At 46.9% G+C, this 24,752-nt stretch overlaps 1 protein-coding gene across 8 annotated transcripts in view; it reads right to left on the reverse strand.

Moving 5' to 3' along the window:
- Window positions 1-24,752, reverse strand: part of LOC144138760 (uncharacterized) — a 127,175-nt gene that overhangs the window by 91,052 nt on the left and 11,371 nt on the right. For 5 of the 8 annotated variants that reach the window (XM_077671169.1, XM_077671171.1, XM_077671172.1 and 2 more), the window contains one exon: window positions 16,120-16,267. In XM_077671169.1, the coding sequence (XP_077527295.1) occupies window positions 16,120-16,165 (46 nt within the window). In that variant the 5' untranslated portion in view covers window positions 16,166-16,267. Of the gene's footprint in view, window positions 1-10,839; window positions 11,142-16,119; window positions 16,268-24,752 lie in introns of those variants that run through there. The other 3 variants (XM_077671175.1, XM_077671174.1, XR_013315963.1) reach the window with 2 other exon arrangements.

The raw sequence follows: 24,752 nt of genomic DNA on the forward strand, positions 1-24,752 counted from the left end.
TCTGTGACATGAAACAGGCGAGATTTCAGAATTGGGCCGAGATCTCTTGTCGCCTTTGGCGGGCGTCCAGGCCGTTTCCCGTCCAGGCGCATGGCAGACGACAGTGGTGGGAGTCATTGCCGAGGCGTCGGTGGTACAGACAGATGGCACGGTGGGGAGAGTCGCCGCCTTTGGGCTCAGGGTGTCGGCGCTGCGATGACGAGCGACGACGCTGACGGGAACGGTATGGCGAGCTATCGCGGCGTGTTGCGGCCACGATTATCTTCTTCAGACGATCGCAAAGGCTCTAGAGCATGGACTCAGACCAGGACTCACTCGAAGTAGGAGCGGGATTCATGTCCCGAGGAGGAGACGTAGACGTAGCCGATGCAACCGCGACAACTTGAGAAAAGGGGGTGGCGACCTCCATGGCTTTTTCTGCCAGCGCGGCGAAGGCCTGCGGGTCCATGGTTGCGGTAGTGTCAAGAACCATTTGGTCGTTGAAAGGCAGGCGTCGAAGGAAAAGCTCACGCAGCAGTATAGTGTCCATGGTGTAGGAATTTGTGCTAGAAGTTGCTTCACGCACCGTAGCAGTTGGCTTGGACTGCGATCGCCAAGCTCCTTGCACGAGATAAGCTATTGGATGCACGTGCATTTCGAAGAAGCTTCCTGCTCCAGGAAGCTTCCTGCTCAACCCACACACAAGAGCTTCGCCGACTTGTGTGTGGGTTGAGTCCTGGTTGTCGAAGAACATGGCTCTACATTACCCTCGGTGGCGTGTTCTGGACAGTGAGAAGTTGGGGAGAGCTAGGTCAGGGCGAAAGAAGCCTCGTGCCGGACAACCGTTCGTCGGCAATACAAAGGAGATTATTTTGTGACAACCCAGTGAAACCCCGTTTCCTCGTGCACTAACATGTCCCTGCCACATGTCCCGCCATGTCGCTCTGGCTGCCGCGCGAGGATTGGCGCTCGATCTAGCGTTGCTGCTGGAGCTGCTGCTACACCCCCAAACGTAGACCTCGCAACTACCCCCCAATAAATGAGAGGCTCACTGCGCAAGTTGCAATGACGAGCACCAGTCCTCATTCGCAATATGTCAAGCGCGCATCGACGCTAGCAAAGCTTCCCTGTCCGGTTTTCATGATACCCAGCAACGTCGCCAAGAGCCCCCGCCGCAACGTGTGCACGAATACGCGTGGCCACCGCTTCCTACAATCAATTACTATGACCTCCTGTCCCGGTTACACGATCGGAGCAAGAGCCGGAATCATTCAAATTATCACATGCGTAGGCTAACCGCCATCCGGTCACATCGAGCAAGCTTCATCCACACACAGATGCACGGTCAGAACAAGGATCTCATTGAGGCCTCCAAACTGGCTTGCTCTATTGTCCACGCGACACTGTCTTGCCAGCGCCTCCAAAATCCGCAACAAAACGCGCACGATATGCTACAGTACTCACAGGTGATTTTCCCAGCAACCCCCTCCCCCCTTCACACCTCACCAAATTATTAAACACCGATTATCAAGCTACACCCGTTATACACAGCACTAACACAATGCAATATTCGCAACCACCATACTCCTAAGCAATAGCACAGCAGGTGCATCAGATAATTCAAGAGATGCTCCCAGGCCTTTTATAACAACTACTGATCTCGCTTACTCAACAAGCTCTCGCCCCTCTGGAAAAGACGCTACAACAGTTAATGCGCCTTCAAGTCGTACAAGAGGAGCTCCTTCTCCGCAAGCGCCATACACCTGCCACCTCAGAGCCAATGAGCGCCGACGATGTATGGGGTGCCTACCCAATCACCACCAATTACTCCATCACAAACAACATGGCAACGAAATTGTCGAGGTCTCCGCCCAGAGCGCAATGACATATCAAAACGCAGGCTTATCATCAACACCAAAGCGGATATTCTTACCCTACAAGAAACTAGCGGAGACTTTTCTATCCCAGGATACGATCGCTATGTTCAGTTAAGTATTATCTGGAATAGGAAAGGGACGCAACTGCCATGCATGCCGCCCACCAAGGCAATTACCTACGTAGACAAGACCCTATCCACCATCGAGCTGGACGCGATGCATGTTAATTCTCAAATGGAGCACGTGGCTACTGCTACAATGGTAGATGGTCACAACATCACTATTGTAAACTTATTTGGGCCAACCAAACAAACAACCGCTATGCTCTCCGCCTTCTGTACGATGTAAAATGCAACTCGTAGCTCAGGGACGCCCCTATTGCTTTGATATTACTGCAAAGCAGTATATGTCTAACCCCCTTGTTTTCATTCCGGTGTCATTAATTTACTCGGCCCCGCTCCAGAGTTCTTCCTCACCCCCGCTTACACATCTTCCACAACTATTTTTACCCTCGCCTCCAACGATGCCCCTTTTTCAAGTTGCGCAGTCGCCAGCTAACAGCGGTAGTGCGGTTATTAGATGATTGGGGAAAATAAACAGAAGCACGGATTGGCGTAAAAAATGCACTGAAGGTTACCACACTGCCTGATAGGAAATTTGTGCGCAGCGCGTGCTGCAGTCTTCTCGGTCACGGAGCTTTTGTGCTGCGTCCCAGGAAGTGTTTGCGTGATCAGCGAACGTACGGCGGCATGCGCTGCTCTGCTGCTACCTCGCAGTGTGCCACCGCATGCGGCCAGCATGCTGCAAATCGTGTTTGAACCTCCCACGCAGATGTCACGGGGTTCGGATTAGCCCCAAACACGGTAGCAGCGAGCGTGTTGTTGCATATCGTGTTTGAGCCTCCCGCGCAAACGTCGCATGCACGGTTTGGATTAGCAGAGGTTGGAATAGCGTCTGGGGAAAGTGTCAGGGGGAGGGCACTCCTTGGTGGCGACGCATGAGACATGTGTGAGGGATAGGCAGTGAGAGAGATGACGTCGTAGCCGCTCGTGTCGTACTCTACTTCAGACATCGCTAGACACTCCTCTCTGTTTTCTTTCTTTCGTCGCTGCTGCGTTCGCTCCCTGTGTTGCGCGTACATAAAGCGCCGCTCCCGTGAAGCATAGGTAATCAGAGTAATCAGAGGTCTTGAAGGTAATCAGAGGTCGGCGAACTCATTCACGAGTCCACTCACTCAGACTCATTTGGAATCAAACTCACGCGTGAGTTTGAGTTTGAGTGAGCGCGAGGCTAGTGTGGCATGGTGAGTTTGAGCTTGAGTGAGTTTGAGCCGAGTGATCCCGACTGAGATTGAGTCCGATTGAGTTTGAGTAAGCCTGAGAACTAGTGAATTCTGAGTCCATTTTGAGTTCTGAGTACATTTTGAGTTTGAGTCCATTATAGTTCTGAGTACATTTTCAGTTTGAGTCCATTTCGAGTTCTGACTACATTTTGAGTTTGAGTACATTTTGAGTTCTGAGTACACTTTGAGTTTGAGTTCATTTTGAGTTCTGAGTACGTTTTGAGTTTGAGTCCATTTTGAGTTTGAGTCCATTTTGAGTTCTGAGTAAAATTTGAGTTTGAGTCCATTTTGACTTCTGAGTACATTTTGAGTTTGAGTCCATTTTGAGTTGTGAGTACATTTTGAGTTTGAGTCCATTTTGAGTTCTGAGTACATTTTGAGTTTGAGTACATTTTGAGTTCTGAGTACATATGCGTTTTTAGTCCATTTTGAGTTTGAGTACATATGAGTAGCCTAGCAGGCAGCTATGGTTGGCTGTTAAGTTTCATGCGTCACTGTGGGCTCGGAATTCAGGTTACCTGCGGGTACGGCACCAATCAAGATCTGCATGATCGGTTGGGAGGGAGGGGGTGTATGATTTTTTTTAGTTTCTTGTTGAATTTTCATGGCCATATGCACTTGCTGTATACCTAATTTTCGTGGCTGGGCGCGTAAGAGATAATTGACTGGTGAGGTCATAAAAAAGGGTTGTCTTAACTTTTCTTCTTGACGGATCCACTAAGAGCGTGGGAAAAGGTGGTGGGAAAGCACACGGCGGCGCTGGCGTGCTGGTTGTTCACCTGCTGCTGTTAACGGCTTGATATACTAGGGGTCACAAAGGAAGAGGTGAGAGCCGGGGGGAAATGGGGGCGGGGGCTGTCCTTTCTGCTGTTTCAAATGAATTAGCTGAATTTACTGGCAGAGCCCCTTAAGACAGAATAATGACCATATTAGATTATTTGAAAAGTGAAACTGATGAGGCTAAGGCGTGTAAGGTATCAAATGAAAGGTCCGGATTAACGGAATCACGCGGGATAAATAAAAAATGCTTCCTGATTGTAGTCATCAGGCAGTTATAATGAGTCATATATTGGGTGAAAATTGAAAATAACGCTGCGAGGGCATGTGGGGAACCAAATTCAAGGTCTCGATGTGGGGAATCATCCGGGACAAAAATGCGTTATGGATATATAATGACGTAGTCATGGTAAGTCAAAGATTCGGTTAAAATTCAAGTTCATGACGCTAGGGCGTGTGGCGTATCAAATTAAAGGTCTCAAGGAGGGTAATCACGTGCTTCCTGATTATTATCATGACATAGTCAAAATGGGTCATAAATTAGGTTAAAATTCACAATGATGCCACTTGGTGTCCGGGCCATGAAACTGAAGGTGCCGAAAAGGGAAATCACATGGGAGAAAAATGTGGTAGGGCTGTATCATGAGATAGTCATGGTTAGTCATTGATTGGTTTAACATTCAAATTGATTCGGCTAGCATGTGATGGGTATCAAATTAATGGTCTTGATGAGCGGAATCACGTGGGAGAAATACAAAAATGCTTCCTGGTTATATCCATGAGATTGTCATGGCGAGTCTTATATTGGGGTAAAATTCCAAGTGACCCCGCTAGGGCGTGTAGGGTATCAAATTTACGGTCTTGATGAGGGGAATCGCGTGGTACAAATAAAAAAGGCTTCGTAGTTCGAATCATGAGATAGTCATTCTGAGTCAGATTTGGTTAAATTCAAGGTGAGGCCGCTGAAGCATGTGGGGCGTCAAATTGAAGGTTCCAGTTGGGGGAATCACGTCGGACACTTACATAATGCGTCCTGGTTAGTGTCATGAGAGTCATGGTTCGTTTGACTGGTATGAATTTCATATGACCCCGCTAGGGTGTGTGGGGTATCAAATTAAAGGCCTCGTCGAGGGGGATCACGTCGGTCAAATATAAAAAAATGCTTTCTGGTTATAATTATGAGGATATAGCAAAAGGTATATAGCAAAAGGTACACACTCACACTCACACGCTCACTCACACTCCCGCACTCACACTCACTCACTCACTCACACTCACACACTCCTACTCTCACTCACACTCACACTCACACCACACTCAAACTCACACTCTCACTCACACTCACACTCTCACTCACACTTACACACACTCTCACATTCCATCTCACACACTCACACTCACACTCTCACTCACTTTCACTCCACTCACACTCACACTCTCACACTCACTAACACTCTCACTCCCTCTCACTCTCACTCTCACTCACACTCACTCTCAATCTCACTCTCACTCACACTCACAATCACACTCTCGCTTTCACTCTCACTCCCACTCGCACTCACACTCTCACTTTTACTCTCACTCACACTCACACTCTCACACTCACACTCACACTCACACTCACGCTCACACTCTCGCACTCACACTCACTCACACACACTCTCCCACACACACACTCAGTCACACTCTCACTCACACTCACACTCTCACTCTCACTCTCACTCACACTCACACTCTCACTCACTCTCACAATCTCACTCACACACACTCATCTCTCACACTCCCTCTCACACACTCACACTCTCACTCCCACTTGCACTCCACTCACACTCACACTCTCACTCACACTAACTAACACTCTCACTCCCTCTCACTCACACTCACACTCTCACACTCACACTCACTCTCACTGACACTCACACTCACACTTTCACTCTCACTCATACTCACACTCACACTCACTCACACTGTCACTCTCACTCACACTCACACTAACACTCACACTCACACTCTCACTCACACACACTCACACTCTCACACTCCCTCTCACACACTCACACTCTCACTCTCACTTGCACTCCCTCACACTCACACTCTCACTCACACTAACTAACACTCACTCCCTCTCACTCACACTCACACTCACACTCTCACACTCACACTCTCACTCTCACTCACACTCACACTCACACTCTCACTCTCACTCATACTCACACTCACACTCACTCACACTGTCACTCTCACTCACACTCACACTAACACTCACACTCACACTCACTCTCACTTTCACTCCACTCACACTCACACTCATTAACACTCTTACTCCCTCTCACTCTCACTCTCACTCACACTCACTCTCACACTCACACTCACCCTCACACTCTCACTCTCACTCACACTCTCACTCTCACTCACATTCACACTCACTCTCACTCACACTCGCACTCTCACTCTCACTCTCACTCACACTTACACTCTCACAGTGACATTCACTCACATACTCTCACACACCCACACTCACTCACACTCTCACTCACACTCACACTCTCACTATCACTGTCACTCTCACACTCACTCTCACTCTCACTCAATCTCATACTCACACTCCGACACACTCTCACTCACACTCTCACTCACACTCACACACACTCACACTCTCACACTCCCTCTCACACTCTCTCTCACACACTCACACTCTCACTTTCACTCCACTCACACTCACACTCACACTCACACTCTCACTCACGCTCACACTCACTAACACTCTCACTCCCTCTCACTCTCACTCTCACTCCCACTCACACTCAAACTCACACTCACACTCACACTCACACTCACACTCTCACACTCACACTCTCACACTCACTCTCACACACACACACTCACTCACACTCTCACTCACACTCACAGTCACACTCTCACTCTCACTCTCACACTCACTCTCACTTACACTCACACTCACACTCTCACTCACACTCACACTCACACTCACACTCGTAATCATACTCTCACTCTCACTCGCACCCACACTCTTACTCTCACTCTCACTCTCACTCACTCACTCACTCACACTCTCAATCTCACTCACTCTCACACTCTCACTCTCACACTCACTCACCCTCACACTCACACTCTCACTATCTACACTATCACTCTCTCAATCTCACACTCTCTCAATCTCACACGCCCACTCTCACTCTCTCAATCTCTCACTCTCTCACACTCTCACTCTCTCTCACTCTCCCTCTCTCACACTCTCACACTCACTCTCACACTCTCTGTCACAGTCTCTCTCACTCTCACTCTCACTCGTTCACTCACTCTCACTCTCTCACTCACTCTCTCTCTCACACACTCTCACACACTCTCTCTCTAACTCTCAAACACTCTCACTATCTCTCAATCCCGCACTCTCTCACTCTCTCTCTCATTCTCTCAAACACACACACACACACACACACTCACACACGCGTGCATGCTGGAAGTTAACAGCTGGGTACGGTGGCAGTCCTTGCTTACAACGACAGCATGGTGTTTTTCTGAGCAACGAGAGCTCATCCCACCTAGCAAATGCTAATAAAACTAATACAAGTGCCTCAGCAAACAACGAGGCACTTTTTTGTTTGTCCCCGTGAGTTCCCTTCTCGAGACCCTCAATTTGATACCCCACATTCTTTAGCGCCACAGCTCTCTGCATTTTCACCCAATCTGAGACGATCTGTGACTCACGTGTTACACGGTTCGCCATTTTCGATATTTTTCCTAATTATTTTTTAGATTTTTAACATTTAGTTTTATCAATTCTCTACATTTACGCTTTTATAATGATTAGAGGTTGAATTTCCGTGATATCTGCATTTTTGTGTATATGCAAGGCGTTACAAGATGATGGCGGGGATAGGGGAAGGGGTGTACTCGGCAAAGAATGCTACGCAATAAAACAGCAAAGGTATATCCATGAACGCCTTGCGCTGCAGAGATTCGCGGGGACAGTTCGCTTTTACACAAGGCGTTTTTTCAGCATGCAGAGCAAGAATGCACGGAACCGTAACCCTAAACAGCTTCGACATAAATGAACGGAGCAGTGAGCGCACGTCCCGTCACCCAATCTTGCTTGTTTCGACCTGGGGATCCAGCACACCATCGAGCCTGGACCACCTCTGTCATGAACACGAACACGGAGCCTACATCAAGAGTTTGGTATCAAATATATACGTACAATTGCTTCCAACCAGCGTTAATCTTCATGGGCAGCAGGTATAGCTGTATTAAATCTGCAACGAAAATTGTTTCCGACCTCACAGGAGCTATGGTGTCATGTCGTGGCGAATGCAAGAGTTTGAGCTCACGAATTTGCACCCGTAATATTTTTACCACACGTGAATTTGAAAACACTGACTGCTAATGAAATCAGAGTCCATCTGAAGCCGAGTAAATTCCTAGCATGAGAGAGTTGCGAGGCCATTTGAGTTCTGAATTCATTTTGAGTTTTGAGTACATTTTGAGTTTTGAGTCCACTTTGAGTTTGAGTACATTTTGAGTTTTGAGTACATTTTTAGTTTTGAGTCCATTTTGAGTTTGGGTACATTTTGAGTTTTGAGTCCATTTTGAGTTGGAGCACAATTTCAGTTTGAGTGCATTTTGGGTTTTGAGTACATTTTGAGTTTTGAGTCCATATTGAGTTTGAGTACATTTTGAGTTTGAGTACATTTTGAGTTTTGATTACATTTTGAGTTTGAGTTCATTTTGATTTCTGAGTACCTTTTGAGTTTTGAGTCCGAGTGAGTTCTTGGTTTTGCGCTCAATGTGAGTTTGAGTTTGAGTTAGTGCTGATGTGCTGCTCAGCATTGAGTCTGAGTTTGAGTGAGTGGTAATTCGAAAAAAAAAATGTGAGTTTGAGTGAGCCGCGTCAACTTTGCCGAGGTATGTAGGTAATGGCTCCCTGGGGGAAGCCCTTTTAGGGGAAGCCCTCTGGCTTCCCCTAAAACGACCGAAACCCGCCGTCACCGTTTCCGGTCAAATTCACTTCTCCAAGTAGCTGTGAATCCCTCCCATTAGAAAAGAAACTTCCCCAGCTGGAACGCCGGCTTGAGCCCATATTTCTTCTTGAGCTTAGAAAGCCTTCCGAGCGATATTTTCGCCGGTGTCTTTCACGCCTTAGTATGCGCCATCACCGGTTGCTGGCTTATGCATGCATGGTTTGCGGGTAGAAAGGAGGGGGGGCGTGAACGCACAGCTAGGCTGCATACCGCCATTGGTGAAATGACGGTTGTGCTGGTGGAAGACGTAGATGTCGAAATTACATGCTTTAATGCGGTTAGTCGGCTGTCCTCCTTAATCGAGTGGTTAGGGTGTGGGTTCATGGGCTACACAGACATCCTACACACACAGTAAGATGCACACGAGGAGGAAGGAAAACGGACAGCCACATGTTTGTACGCGAGAATAGAGCTCAATGGATTCCAAGTTATAAATCTTTATGGAACTGATGCATGCCGTTCGTTTGGAGGAAGACGAGCAGGAATTGAAGCCTTGGCCCGAACAGAAACGCGAATGGGCGCAAAAACAACGGTAAGCGGCTGGCGCCGCCGTTAATGCCTGAGGTTCAGCTCGTCGATTAGCGGCGAATCCCTCCCGGATGAATAGCATCTTGCCCGCTTGGAACGCCGGCGTGAGCCAATATCACTTTTTCAGAGGGCGTTCAAAGGATATATGTTCGACGGCGTCTGTCACTTGAAAGCACTCTCACCTGACGGGTTGCCGGTTTATGCGTGCGCACGTTTGTAGTGGAGAATAGTGGGGGGAGTCGAGGGGCGTGCACGCGCAGCTATAGGTTTGATGTCCGTACTGATGGATGGCATGTCCGTTGTGCTGGAACGAGGTTTAAACGCGGACGTTAAACGGCCCAATGGGACCTGTCCGGAGTCAGTTGTAGAGCGGATTGGGTTTGTGTGTGTTAGGCTATGTTCAGACTACCGACGCAAAAAGTGATCTATGGACGTAAAAAAATGGCATGTCACACAGTTCGGTTGGCTGAGACGTGAAACGACGTCATTCTTTAAAGGTATTACGACAGTTTCGGCAACAGTCTAAACTTGGCCTTACAGAAACAGTAAGATGCTTACGACGCGGGAGGGCCACAGGCAGTTCCATGTTTATCTGCAAGAACAAAGCTTGAATTCTTCAGGGGTTCATACAGCTGATGGGCTCGGAAGTATGCTCCATCGCACATTACGCTAAACGTGGTTTGTTTCGTGCACTTTTTGGACTGCGTCGAGCTTTGCAGGTCATCCTTCTTCACAGAGTGGAAAGGCACTAATTTTTTTAACTATCCCAAGCTTGCCTGCGGCCACACTCTTACATCCCCTTTAGGACGTCAATTAAACCAACGTACTAGCCTCCTTCGATTCAGCCTTAGGAACGACACCACAGCAACCATAAGGCTCGGCTCCAATCAAGAGGCGGACACAAATCCCGGTCTTACCTGGATTCGGGGTTCGTTAAGCGCTGCCTTGGAGAACACCGAAGACGAAACTCTCAGGAATGATAACATTATCCAAATTAGTTTCCCCTCTTCCTCGATCATCAAAAAGAAACCGGTCAAACAGACCGACAATAAGTATAAAAAATTTGCTCAGTGTCCGCTAACACCTGCAAGAAATTGGCACGAGTGGCATCCCCCTTGCTGAATGGAGCGATGTAATCTTTGCCATGATCCGAACACACCAAAAATATAAACCGCACCGAATCCAATACGCACATTGACCAGCACCCTCTTACCATCTCGTGAAAGCACTGTGCAACTGTAACACGCTGGAAACGTGAAGAGCGTGACAGCGTACTTAAAGAACCTTCTTACCGTCTCAATTACGAACACCAAGAGTATGCGTAGAAGTTAGCCACGCATAGTCGGCTTCAGGTAAGCGATAGGCACAACGGCAAGCTTCATATTGTCCCGTAGCCAAAGATGACGCAGCTGTCTTGAAGGAAAAACAAGTTTATTTGAGCGAATTTGTGCTCCCCTAACAACTCAAGGAATACACAGGCGGCGAAACAGCAGTCAATAAAGTGACGTGCGCAGACTGGTGTCGGCGAATCGAATCCCGTGGCGTCTGCTGTGCAGGTCTTCTTTCGGCGCGAGTGCTCCTCGAACCGTCGATTTAAATCTAGAACATTGTAGATCAAAGAAGATTATTCTAGGCTTGTGACATTAGGGTGAAACGCTCTCCGTATCAGAATGAGATAGCCCGCGCGGCATAAAAATAAAGAATGGAACACGCGCTTCGCTTGGGACACAGATAACACAGCCGGGTACGGCCGGACAGTAAAAACAAAACATAACCAAACCAACCCGATGCCTAGTTCACGGCAATATGGTCAGGGTCTGGCAGCTGTTTCGCACACTGCATGACAATTTGCAAACCCAAAGTACACCATATTATGTCTTCATTTTGCGATGGGATGCTTACCAGATGATATCAGAATAGATCCGTAATACTACCTCCCTTACAGTGCCACACGCAGCGACATCGTGTACAACGAAACTCCCCAGAAGATTACGATGAAGGAATCAACTCGGACTTCTGACCCGGAGATCTAAGCATGACACTATATAAAATCACTCGAAACACGGCCCCGGGACCCGATAAAACTACATAGGGCATGCTCAGTGACCTGCCTGAGAAAAAACTTACAGAACTCCTCGGCCATATCAATCAGGCTCGAAGATCAGGAAACCTACCCGCCGAATGGAAAGCTCATGCCACCCTCATGCCCAAATCACGAAAACGAGCCAAAACGCCCTCCCAATCTCTTTTCTATCTCCATGACATCTTCTGTTGGAATACGTATGAAGAAGATGCTGCTCGCTAGACTGCAATGACACCTGGAAAAGAACAGCCACCTGCCACTCACAATGGCGGGATTACGAAAGCATGTTATCCCACAGGATATTCTCAAACGCATTCATGAGGGTGTATACGCGCTGCCAAGTAAAGCTCAATTACGCACCATTGTGGGAGTAGATATTAAACAACTTTCTACAAGGTGTTGCATGAACCGATACTTCTCAGCGTCAAGAAAACTACACTGGGTATCCGTATATTCAATTACATCAAAAATTGTTTCAGAGACAGCGCCTTATGCACGTTGGGACTGGGTGGGAAACTATCTTAGGCTTACCCGGTTCATAGAAGCACACCCCAAGGATTCATATTGTCACCAACTCTCTTCAATCTGGTGACAAATGTTCCCGACAAGCTTAACGCCATCCCAAATCGTCAACATGCCATGCAAGCTGACATCGTCATACTGTGGTGTACAAGGGGTAGCTCTGGCAAGTAGAAACACACAATACAACGCGGCCTCCGTCGGACTCACTTGCTCAGACGACATATCGGAATATGTAGTTGTATTGGACAACTGCACCAACAAAACTAATCAATATTGCAATCTCATCACTCTGACCGTAAAAATTTACCCATCCTTGTATGGGTAAAAATTTACCCATACAAATACTCTTTTCGGTGCCGTACCAAAACAAAAGCCAATAAAATAGAAACAGCCATGAGAAAATGCATCGGTACAGAAGTGGGAGGGCCTCTTAACGCCGCCACGGCATTATGTAATGACGCGGCCTTCCAAAACACTCTTCAAGAAGAAGCGTTGTTTTATTATGAAGTGCAGCACCCCCGTTCGACAATTCCAATGCAAGGACAGCATATTTTTCGCGTCTTGGGTACTCCACCAACCCCTTTCCACCGATTACAACCCGCCGCCACCCTAGGAGAGCATACCAATAATGAGTGACCAAAATATGAGTTCAGCTAGGAGGAAAACGCCGAGCATTTCACGCTCAACACCTGTCAGAACTAACCCATGACAACTCCTACACGGACGCCCGTTTTGTGGAATATACAACGACGACGACATCAGTTGACCCCGCGCAGCTTGTGTACGGCATCCCACCATAGTCTCCTCGCCCACAGCTGCAGCCATCGAGAAGCCTTTACACTTCGCCAGCATCATACCAACCACAATAGAGACCGCCCGGACAGCCAGAGAGCCATACGAAGCGTCGCCATGTATGACATTCCAGCCCCTGTCCCCACTAACCAGAGTACATATACGCAAGCTCTTCGCCACCTACAGGTTTTCCTTGACGGGATCAGTGGCCATCAATGTATAAATGGCAATTACCGAGATCACGCTCTTTCCCGTGAAGCTCATTTCCAGGGCAGCCCTCAGCCATGGCCTAAGAATACAATCCAAAAGTGTATAGAGCGATGCATCATAAAAGCGCCGAGCACATCAGGGCAACCCCCGGACACAAAGAATGCTACTTCTCTCCGCATCAAAATTCGCCGCGAAGACACGCTACACACATTAGATACGCGCGGACATTGTCCCTCCACTGAGATCTTTCTCCACTACATAAAGCAGTCACCGCGCCGTCCGCACTGTCAGGTATACAATGTCTATCCGTATAAGGAACACACGTATCGGCGTTGTGTGCGACCCACCTCGTCTCCCACATTTCTTTCCACACACCCTTTACCCCTGATATTCCCAAGTCCTGTTATAGCTGGGCCGCACCTCCGAAAATCTACCGCCCGCATTGTGTCACTCATTGAAACTCTTTGAAACATTGAAACTCTTTGAGCACCACCGCCAAGCCAGCTACCGTCGGAGGACTGCGGAACATCCCGTTCATCCGAGGTATCATACCTCCGCAACTCGAACGTGAGCTGCCGAATAAAGTTTGCTCTCTTTCTGTGTCTTTTCAGGCTTGACAGTTGTGGCTACATGCGGATACCATTCGCGCCCTTCGCATTGATTGCGCAGGTACGTTCACCCGACTCCTCTTCCGAGAAAAAAACTAACAGCCATGTGTTTCTACAACTCCTATGCTCATAGTGGTTTTGGTGTTTTACAATGCACATTTTCACATTTGCAAACACTGTCAAAGCTGCTACTGTTGTTGGGCGGACTAGAGGTTAATCCAGGCCCCAAAGTTTTAGGGCTGGAGCTGTTAAGCTTGAGTTCTGTCTGTACGCATCGTTAAGAGAAATTTCTGCTCGGCGAAGTGGAGTGAGAAAATGCTGTCCCAAAAAGTTTGAGAAAAGTGGCGAGGGAGCAAGGAACACACTATTACGTGCCTCAAGAAAATAACGCTTCCCGTGGTGGAAATCGAACCATGGTGCCTTCAGTTATGAACCCGGCGTCTGTCAAATTGCGCAAATATTACATTCGAGACGCTTAGAATTTCCTTTGGCTTCCTAGCGCTTCCTGGCTAAGGAGACTTTGGCTTCGAACTTTCGCAGTTTGGATTTTGGTCTTTAGGAAGGTGGATGGTGAACTTTGATATAACTGAGTTTGCATAGAGAAAAGATGTTTTTTAATTCTTAATCTTAAGACACGGGCCGATCTAAGAAATGCCAAGTTGAACCTAGTGAAGACCACCAGCTCCGCTGTTTTGCCAGTATTCACATGGCAATTACGAAATCGCCGAAGTTCTTTTTTGTGAACCCAAACAACAAAAACACATCAATCAGCCCGTGAACGCTGATGTGCAAAAAATAGAGATAGAGCTCGGTACCACCACAAATATAGCCCTATCCACTTTTACACTTGTTGGCCAAGACAAACAGTACGCACAAACTTCCACACACAAATAACAGGCCCTTCATTAACCCCGAAAAACCGAAGTCTACAATAAGTCCAAACCCTAAAATGTATCACTCTCTAACAGGGGGCACCCGACAAAGAATTTGGGCTGCCTTGACAGTAATACCAGCGTTCATCTCAGAGACTACAAGCACAGACAAAAAAGTGACGACACGAACAACCCAAACGTTCCTTAGAGCAGCCATCAGAAGGGAAAACATTGGGGCGCTTGAAAGCTATCTACATTTGCGCTGTCCCGAGCAAGCGAGCTTCGCCACAGGAGCTATTCTTCGCCTCTCATGAGCCTGTGCACGCCCTGTTTCAACAAGGCCTTGTCGAATAATGGGAGGTACTGCAAGTTTAGGGCTTCAACGGTGGTCCGATATTTTGCAGATTCAAGGGTAGCACTACCGGCTTCATCAATTTTGAATACATACTTGCTTGTGCATAAAATATAGAATTTTGTTGCACCGTACCCTTGTGTGTACGAGATTTTGAAGCATGTTTGTTAAAATGGTTGCCGAGGGGTCCTTTCCCTTAGATTAGAGGTAAGTGAGAAGTAATTTCTACAATAAGGTTAATTGCACAACCCCCGATGAGGCAATAAGAAGAGCACAGAAGAGCCGCTGCCCAATTCTATGTGCTACAATGTGTTCGCAGTGTTCCAATACGCTGGGTGATTTTCATCAATACACATGCTCCAGAGTTAATGACCAGTGTTAAGTAAGCTGACCTCCGGCATTGTTGTGTCCCTCAAATTTTTCTTCCTTCTCGTCATCCAATTCTTGTTTTTTCAACAGCATCCTTCATTTCACTAACTAAAAGTGGCCGCTTGTGAAACAAAAAATTCCCCCGCATTTCCCCGAGGGGGAGAATGTGAAAGTGCGAATGCACGGTTGTCGGCCCGCTTGCGGCGCTTGCGCTCGGCCCCCGCAGCCCACCGCCTCGCTGCCTTCTCTTCCATCTCTTCCATCGGGTTTGTAGTATCACGTGTACACCACGCAGTTATCAAGCCGCTATAACGCCGCTGAGTCGCCAACGCACGCCGCTGACGACGTAGTTTGAATGCGTTAAAGATATAAGGCGCGTTACTAACATTGATATCAGCGTCGCGTCCGTGGCTTAGTTGGTAGAGCGTCGCGCTGCGGCCGCAAAGTCCTCGGATCGTAACCTGGCGCCGGATGCTGTTTTTTTTTTATATATATAGTGTAGTGGCCTGGCTGGCGCGCCGAGAGAGGGTGTTGCGAGCTGGAGAGTAGTAAAGGGGCTTTAGGAGAGTAGGCGAGGGGGGAGAGGAGGCGCTATGCGAGCGCCCTCACGCGTCGGAAATCCGGCGCCGTTGCCAGGCACGCTAGCTAGCTCCGTTGCTAGGCTGCGGACGGAGGACGGCAGTGGAAGCAGGAGTAGGCCCGACTAAGAAGTGCTTCGCACTTAATAAATAATAGAGCCGAAATTGATTTCATATCTGTGTTTTCTTACCTTCATTGATGGGCTTCTGGGATTCAGTTGACGACGAGCTACCCATGTTGAGCTCTTCAAGTTAGTGAACTGGTTTCGCCCTGGAAGGAGCACGTTTTGCTGTAGCGGCGTCGGGATTGGTTTCTGGGACTGTAATATCACCATCCACCTGACCGAAATAAAAAAGGGGTGACACAGGCGGAACATCTAAGCAAATCAGGCTCATTATGAGACATCATAGACAGAAGTGAGAGAGCTCGATATAGCAAACACATAGCTTTATCAAACATAAAACTATAAATTAAGCAGAGATAAAGCAGGAACCATGTTCTCAACAGTTTTGTATTTATCATTGTGATTATAAACTATATTCACGTCATTGTGACTTGTGTGCACTATAGCAAGTACGCACCATGTTGAACAGAATGCCCACAAACATGAAGTCCCAATAAAGCCATGGAATGCAGATAAGGCTATGCGATGGTATAAATACACACAACACATAGGCAGAAAAAACACACGAGCGTATTTCAAAAGGGTTTAGACAAAAAAGTGGGGTATGGGAGTTTGGTGCAAATTTTGGGGTGTGCACACACACACCTGCTGATTTGCCTGTATGCTGAGTGGTTCAACACGCACAGCAATCACAGCTCACCACACATAAAGTAAGCAAGTGATTCAAAGTATTACATGAAACAAACTGTATATTGTTACCTCAACTTCTGGATTGCCTGGCTTTTATAGCAAGCAGAGGCAAATAATTTGCTAGAGGAGGTGGGTTTTCGCAAAAACAATGATATCACTCTTAATTTAAAGGAACTCGGTGTAAGCATAACAAACTTATAATGCACTGCCGTAACTGAGCTTCTGGTTGTAACCATACATATATCTCGCTTTCATATTTTACTTGCGTGAGAGAGCGGCTCCTTCGCTCCAAGAAATGTACATTTTCGTGAATGCGAATCGCTTTTCTATAATACAGTTACCGCGTTTACACTTGAGGCTGTAATATTCCCCAAGACTAGCATACAATAGCTATAGTTAGAATTTAACACAACACAATAAAACCGTTTTGAATCGACGATTCTAAAAATAGAAGCCTGGTATACAACATAGCCAAATTACCTGCGTGGAATCTATGCTTACTGGAGGTCGGTTTTGCATGCACCCACTTACTTCGCGGTACCTTCTTGCGCAGGTTATTTGAGTAGTTATGGCTAGCTTAGCCTGTCCTTTCTGGTCCACCCACGTCTTCACTGCAGTCGACCACCCCGAGCTCTCAGAGCCTTCCGCCGTTGGAAATACAGCTGCTGACTCACTGGAAGAACAAACGCTCTGTGGATTCCCGCGGACGACCGACAGGTACACCCTCCTTTCCCGAAGGCTAGGTGTGTTTTACCAGAGCTGTTGTATTGTAGTATTCCACGCATTAAACGCAGTTCCCCAATGCGATATCGTCATCTCGGAGCGATTGCCATGTGTGGCGAGTGGCGACCCGACATTACTGCTTGGCACGATCGAACCCGAGGCGAGAATCTTTGTAGCGTGCGCTGTATTATACTCCGTTTCATACATCAAATGCAACACTGGCAACGCTTCGGCTTGTTCGCGGTGTGTACTTCCACGTCCAAAAGTAGTGCGTCGCTTGCGATGAGCGAGAAGCAATAAATATATCGCCGTTAACCTTAACGCATAAACATTTGTCATCAGATTGAAAACGATGGCCGTATTGCCGAAAAACAATCGCTTTTTTTCTGATCTGTTTTTCAATTTGTGCGCTAGCATGGCCGCCACGTTTTCTTTACTCTCATTCCGTGTCGAAAAAATGGCGTCCAGCTTCAATGCCTCCACCACCTCTCCTGTACACGTTTTTGGAGGGTTCATGCATTGTTCGCACATTGTTCGTACATTCTTCGATGGTTTGTACGATGTGTACACCCGTACCAAGATGCGTTTTCCGGAGATATCTGCCTCGGAAGTGCTGAGTTTTGCGAGAGAGAACACCGGAGTATCTCCCCGAGTCACCGTACCATCAGAAATTGAAGACGAAGATCCTGCGTGAGCCTTTGATATCTTAAAAGAAAAAAAAAACTACTGGCGTGAATATTTCGAGCTCGCAAACCCTCATACATGACAGCTCCATCGTGCATTCCATGCATTCGAAAGTGCCCAGCATCTACACTAAGAAGGAGATCCTAACAGTGAAGAACGTCCGAAAAGCTTCCAACGAAGATAACTTGCCGAACCACAGGAAAACAACCTTGTGAAGATTAATCTAGGATATCGGCTTCACGTTTGATAAAACAACACGGAAACGTTCACTGATCGAGCACCGCGACATCATTGCCTGGCGCTGCCTGTACCTGCGGGAGATCAAGGAATTCCCAAGACAGGGCAGCTGGGAACTGTTATTGGCATATTTTCTCTCGCAGCACGTTTGGACTGCCTTCATGTAACGCTTGGTGTTAGCATGCAACTTCATCATCGAAATAAAGAGCATTACATCTGAATCAGAAACCGAAAAAAATCACTTCAGCCAAGTGGTTGTTTCGGCTGAACGTTTGCACAGAGGTCGCATTTCCCGACGACTCTTGTTTTGTTAGCCTGCCTAAATCAGTCAGGGTTTATTTCCCTAATCTCCACAGTTTGGTGCAATAAGCCAAACCAACAAATCAGCCAAAGCTGTCGTATTATTGTTGTGGATAGAGCCGTCTCGTCGTCACTGCGGGAAGTAATTAACTTTCACTGTATAGCGCCCATGTCTCTGAAAGATACAAGCCGACACCACTGCTGAAAACGTGGTATAATATTGTTTGAAGCCGCCGCAAGTGATGAGGACTGCGAAGGAATTCTTACCGAATAAGGCAAGTGTCACATCCAAACTTACCATGACGCAAAGTTGACGGCCAAATGTCACAGCGTGTGAAATTTGACCCCAGTCAAGGAAACAGTAACGCCGACATTTTTTTCTCGGTTGATACTCAAAAGCTGCTAATGAAAGAGCAGCAAGCGTGATAATTTGTAACAACAAAAATTGATGATTCATATGAATGATATTTGTATCTTTACTACCTCATGTCCCCCTGGGCAGTATTTGCTTTTATGATTAGGCTAACAATTGTGGTTGTGCAGCGGGTATGCGTGCTTGCATGCGCTAATGTTTGCCCTCGTTTTTTTTGCTTTGTGCAGGGGCCTCGTGCCTCATAGAAAAAAATGTACTAACGCAAGGCACAATAAAGATACGTCTTTTTTTCGAGGAAAGCATCATCTCATGATGCTCTCCTTGAAGGTCTGACAACTGAATTGGCTGCGCCCCCAGGCAAAGGAGCCAATTTTTAGATGCTGCGATCAGTGAAAGAGGTTTTGTCCCAGAAGCTGCTCACTACTTCCAGGCGAAGCAGGGGAACAATGCGGACACAACTCTGAGACAGATGAAAAATACTTTGAAAAGGGATTCATCGACAACCTTTTTACGAACTTCACCAAACATACCGAGCAACAGTGCTGTGGTCATGGATAATGCACCATACCACACTGTGGCTCTTGAAGAAGCACATACTAAGTCGACTGCAAAGCACATATTCAGCATTGGCTCAGAAAGAAAGTTGGTCCGCGGTAAAAGCTAAACGTATGGCACTTCCGCAAAATGTGGCCACACCCAGCATCGTCAACCGGATCAAAACTCGAGCGACCACCCACGGCAACTACACGCTTCGTTTACCACGATACCACAGCGAGTTGACGTGAATTGAACTTGTTTAGAGCCAGGTGAAGTGGTACAGATAATGAATAGCAGCCTACCATTGTCCCTGAAGAAGAGTGCATGACAGCTACATCTTACCGGTACTCATCTACGGGGAAGAAGCTTGGAAGCTTTGTAAGAGGGTACCACTTAAATTGAGGACGACTCAGCAGGCAAGGGAGCGGAAGATTATAGGCGCAACATTAAGAGACAAAAAGAGAGCGGAGTGAGTCAGGAACAAACGTGTGTAAAGGACATATTGGTAGAAATTAAGTAGAAATTGATGTGGGCAGGGCATGTTATGCGAAGGCAAGATAACCGTCGGTCATTAGGGGAACAGAGTGGATCCCTAGAGAAGGCAAGCGTTGCAGAGGGCGGCGGAAAGCTAGATGGGCAGATGAGATCAAGAAGTTTGCGGGGATAAATTGGTCACAGTTGGCACAGGACCAGGGTAGTTGGAGATTAATGGGAGAGGCCTTTGCCCTGGAGTGAGCGGAGATAGGCTGATGATAATGATGGTAAAGGGGTGCATTGCCAGACGAAACGCAGGTTTTGCTTTGAGTGAAGTCAAAAAGCATCTACCGGGGCCACTGGCATCTGTACGCCAGGAAAACTCGCAAAACAGCGGTGAAGCAGGCTTCAATAACAAAATACTCAAACATTTATTAGCTAAAAGCGGTCCCATACTGTTTGCTCTTCTTTCCCGATCCTTATCACCAGGTTGCATCCCTCATGTCTGGCGAGTTGCAAAAGTCTTTCCCATCTTCAAATCCGGAGAATGTTTTTCACCCCTAAACTCTCGCCCCATTCGTTAACAAGGAACATTCGTAAACTCCTGGAACATATAATACACATAAATTATTAACTACCTGGAGAATCATAAGATTATACATAAATACCAACCCGGTTTAGCCGAGGGTACTATTGTGACACACAGCTAGCCGGGTTCATTCGTGACATTCATTCACCTCTCTCCGGTGGATCATAAGTTGACGCTACTTTTCTTAATTTTTTCAAAGCTTTCGAATGTGTTCCCCAACACAGGCTGCTCGCTCTAACTTTCTCAGCTTAACATCACTTGAATATTTTATTATTGGAAAAAGGTTTTCTTTCGTAGCAAACACAGTGCCCATCCGCTAACAATCGTACCTCTTTTTTCAAACATGAAACCTCCGCAGTCTCCCACGGCAGCGTACTAGGACCCCTTTTGTTTGTAATCTATATATTGGCTTGCCATCCTGTGTCTCTTCCCAATAAGAATTTTTGCTCATGATTGTGTGATTCACCGAATAATTTCTTGTTATAACGACCGAAAAACTTTGCAAACCGATCTTAACGCTATCAATGCATGGTGGTCGTCTTGGCTAATGACCCTAAACTACTCCAAAACTAAGCATATGTCATTTACTAATCGCATCTACCGAGTCCCAATTTCCTACATACTTGATAATATCATCATTGACCTTGTTTATAATTATAAACATCTGGGAATTAACTCACAGCCTGACCTGTCGTGGTGAGGCTGTAAAAATGGTCCCGCAAAAAATTGTCCTGAAAAAAATGATTCCGGAAGAAATGGTTCCGCAAAAATGGTCCCAAATGCAAGGTAGGAAAAAATGCTCCCGCAAAAACTGGTCCCAAAGCCAAGGCAGGAAAAATGGCTGCATCTCCACTCCGTGCATGATGGCGAAGGTGCCGAGTACGGGGACACGAAATGACATCCAAGTTGCGCCCCGAGTGACATCCGATTCGTGCCCCGACCCTCATTCAATTTGAGCCGAGAGTTGCACCTTGATTATCCCTAAGTGAAACCGCAACTCTCCGCTAAATCGCATTTCGCTTGATGCTTTCATTCATGCTTTGGCGTTAAAGATGTATATTTTAAATATATTTACATTTACATTTCGCTGGCCGGACATTTCGGTGCACGGACATATTAGTGCAGGATGCCTCGGTGCAGCCATTTCGGTGCATGGGATGTCCCAGACATTATTTTAACGCCTTAGCTTTATTTTAATTTCGTCGGATGATATGACATTTCGTTCGAGAATTGGTTTTAGGCTGCACTGCGCGGTAACTAATGCTAAATACAGGCGGAGAATCAACGCGTAAAACCCCATTCGACAATAGACATAAAAAATAATGTTAATTTACTTCCGTTCCACGTTCTTTTTTGTTTAACATTCATGTGAAGAACCCTAGTACTTTAATTCAAGTGTTACCGAAGAGCTTTGATTTCTTTTAACCAAACGTTGGGAGACGTCGCTCCTTCTAGTTCATTCCTATCTCTCCTTTTCCACCCCACCCCCCCACAGCAAAACTACCGCGAAAAAAAAGAAAGAAACAAGCTAGCTTAAGCGTGCATTTCCTATTCATTATTTTCTTATTATTCTCGTCTTCGTTGCATTCGGTGTCGGTTCTACTTATAAGCTAATCAACAATCGTATTTACAGGGGCATCGCTAAAGGTGTAAGGGTACGGGGGAGGGCTGAACACCGCTGGGTACCAGTCCCCTTGTATAAGTGCAAGGGACTAACTCAGAGCTCAGAGCGCCGAGTTTCCTTCATCGTTTTCCCTCCATTTATTTGCCATCATGGTGTCGTCTTCGTCTTCTTACCTCACCCGTTCATAATCAGCACATCATCGCCTGGGCGCGCAACGCTCGATCATCATCCTCGTCGTTCGAAGTCCCTGCTCAGATTCGGGCAGCTGCTTGCCGAATAAAGGGTCTTCTCGGCTTCAACAAAGCCTTCTCGCCGGAGCATCTCAATGAGAAGGAGATTGGGGGGGTGTCACTTCTGCTTCTACAATGTGTAAACCGGACATTGGAAACTTGAACACGACTTTTGCGGCTCCCGCAAAACCACCCTATTCAAATTTTTTCCCTCTTACAATGTACGGGGCATCCGACAGAAAGCGAAGGAAGCGATTCCTCTAGAGGGGCGCCATCGGTGTGACCGCGATGCGCAGAAGAGTGCAGCCAGCAAGCTTGTCACTCGATGGGGGCGACAGGCGCCAACGATCCTTGTCATTGTGTCCTCAGGGGATTGTCAGGTGGCTTTTTGTTGTGCAATAGAGAGGTTGTGAGCTCATGCCTAATGTATCACTTTCACTTGCATCAATTCAGTGACGCTTCGGAGACTGTATAATCACCGCTATGCCTGTAAGATTTTCTCAGGAAATTGAACATAATATGACCGAAAAAGAAATCTGGGGATGATTAAAACCTAAAGACGGGGGGGGGACAAAAAATTAAAATGAGATGAAATTAAGCACGTAAATTTAAATCAGAGGTTCGTTTGACCGAACAGAATGGGTGGTATTTCTACGCACAGCCCGTGCGCACTTGATAAGCATTGAGGAGTTATAGAAGCTGCAGCTGTTTCCAAAAGGCCGGATCTTTCTCCGTGACAATATCCTGGACTTCTCTGTGAAAAGAGGCTGGCGAGAACAGTGTCTCGAAATTCATTTTAGCATGGCAGCGCAGCCTAAATAAACTCGTCATAAGATTGTCTGCATTTCTGGGGGCAAACGAATGGTTGTAAAGGTTTGGGTAGGGACTCTACAGTGTGCATTTATTTTAGAAAAAAATCTAAAAAAATCCAGCAGCCATCGTAGACACCGGATAATTGCCTTAGCTGATTTGCATGCCCCTCAAAAGAGCGAACATAAGTAACGCCTTGTCCTAAATAAAAAATAAACATGCCGAAAGAATTCAATGAGATGGCTGTATAGCAGGTGTTACCTGAACGAGGTACAAAAGAAAAATGTACAAAAGTTCAGTCTCTAAACATACCTGGTAAAAATCGAAGCCGGCATCAATCTAAAATGCAATCGCTACTCTAGAGTGTTGTCCATAACCCATGTTAAGCGAAAACAAAAATATAACGCTGTTTCAAACAAACAAGCACCCGGTAATTCGGTCGCCGAAATGTTTGCGCACGGAAATGTCCCTGCACCAAAAGGTACGTGCACTGAAGCGTGCGTACACCGAAATAGGCGTACACCGAAATGTCAGCCCCGAAACGTTCTGTACCGAAGTGCCCTGCACCGAAATGTCCTAGACCCAGGACGACGCTCTCCGCTTCTATGGTGGAGCTCCAATGCCTTCTTGTGCGATTTCAAAGATACTGATAAAACCTCACATATAGAGCTTCTATGACATTCCAGACACTGAGATGGTTGTGTCCGACTAAGCTACTAAGCTACAGTATTTCAAAGATACTGATAAAACCTCACATATAGAGCTTCTATGACATTCCAGACACTGAGATGGTTGTGTCCGACTAAGCTACTAACTAAACCGACGGTTCCAGGCCTCGCAGTTGTCTGTGCAGTTGTAATCCAATTACTTGCATTAGAAGAAAAATAAAACAACGGCGTCCGTCCTCTGCTCCGTTTCAACCCAATTCTCAACGGTGGTGTCAACAGAGTTGTTATTAATCGCACTCACATTGGAGTCGAGGCATTACTTTGCGTTCAGCGGTCTACAGCTTGGAATATCCAACCCATATCATGGCTTAGCACGGACAAGTACCACCATCCAGCGGAGCCCGACGCAACCAGTGATGACGGATGATGATGATCATCATCATCATCACCACCATGATGGTGGCTTTGTGGCTGCCCCTCTGTAGCGGGGGTACATTCCTGCGGGCATAAAATCACCCTGACGTCCTAGCCACAACAGTTTTGTACATCGCCTCCTTTCCTCACGCTTACGGCGCACTCGCATGGTTGCCTGCATGCGTGCCTCGCTATTGAATATGGACTATACAACTAGCCTTCCGTGCAATGTACAACCGATTGGGCCCACATTAAAGAAACATACAACTTAAAAGAAGGACTCCGACAGAACCAAAACACAGTCCGGAGGGCGAAGGTACCGCGTAGCAATTTCTGCAAACGGCAC

Source organism: Haemaphysalis longicornis, unplaced genomic scaffold (genome assembly GCF_048455015.1).
Source record: "Haemaphysalis longicornis isolate Haplotype H1 unplaced genomic scaffold, Haemaphysalis longicornis Haplotype H1 scaffold_5, whole genome shotgun sequence".
NCBI classification, from domain to species: domain Eukaryota; kingdom Metazoa; phylum Arthropoda; class Arachnida; order Ixodida; family Ixodidae; genus Haemaphysalis; species Haemaphysalis longicornis.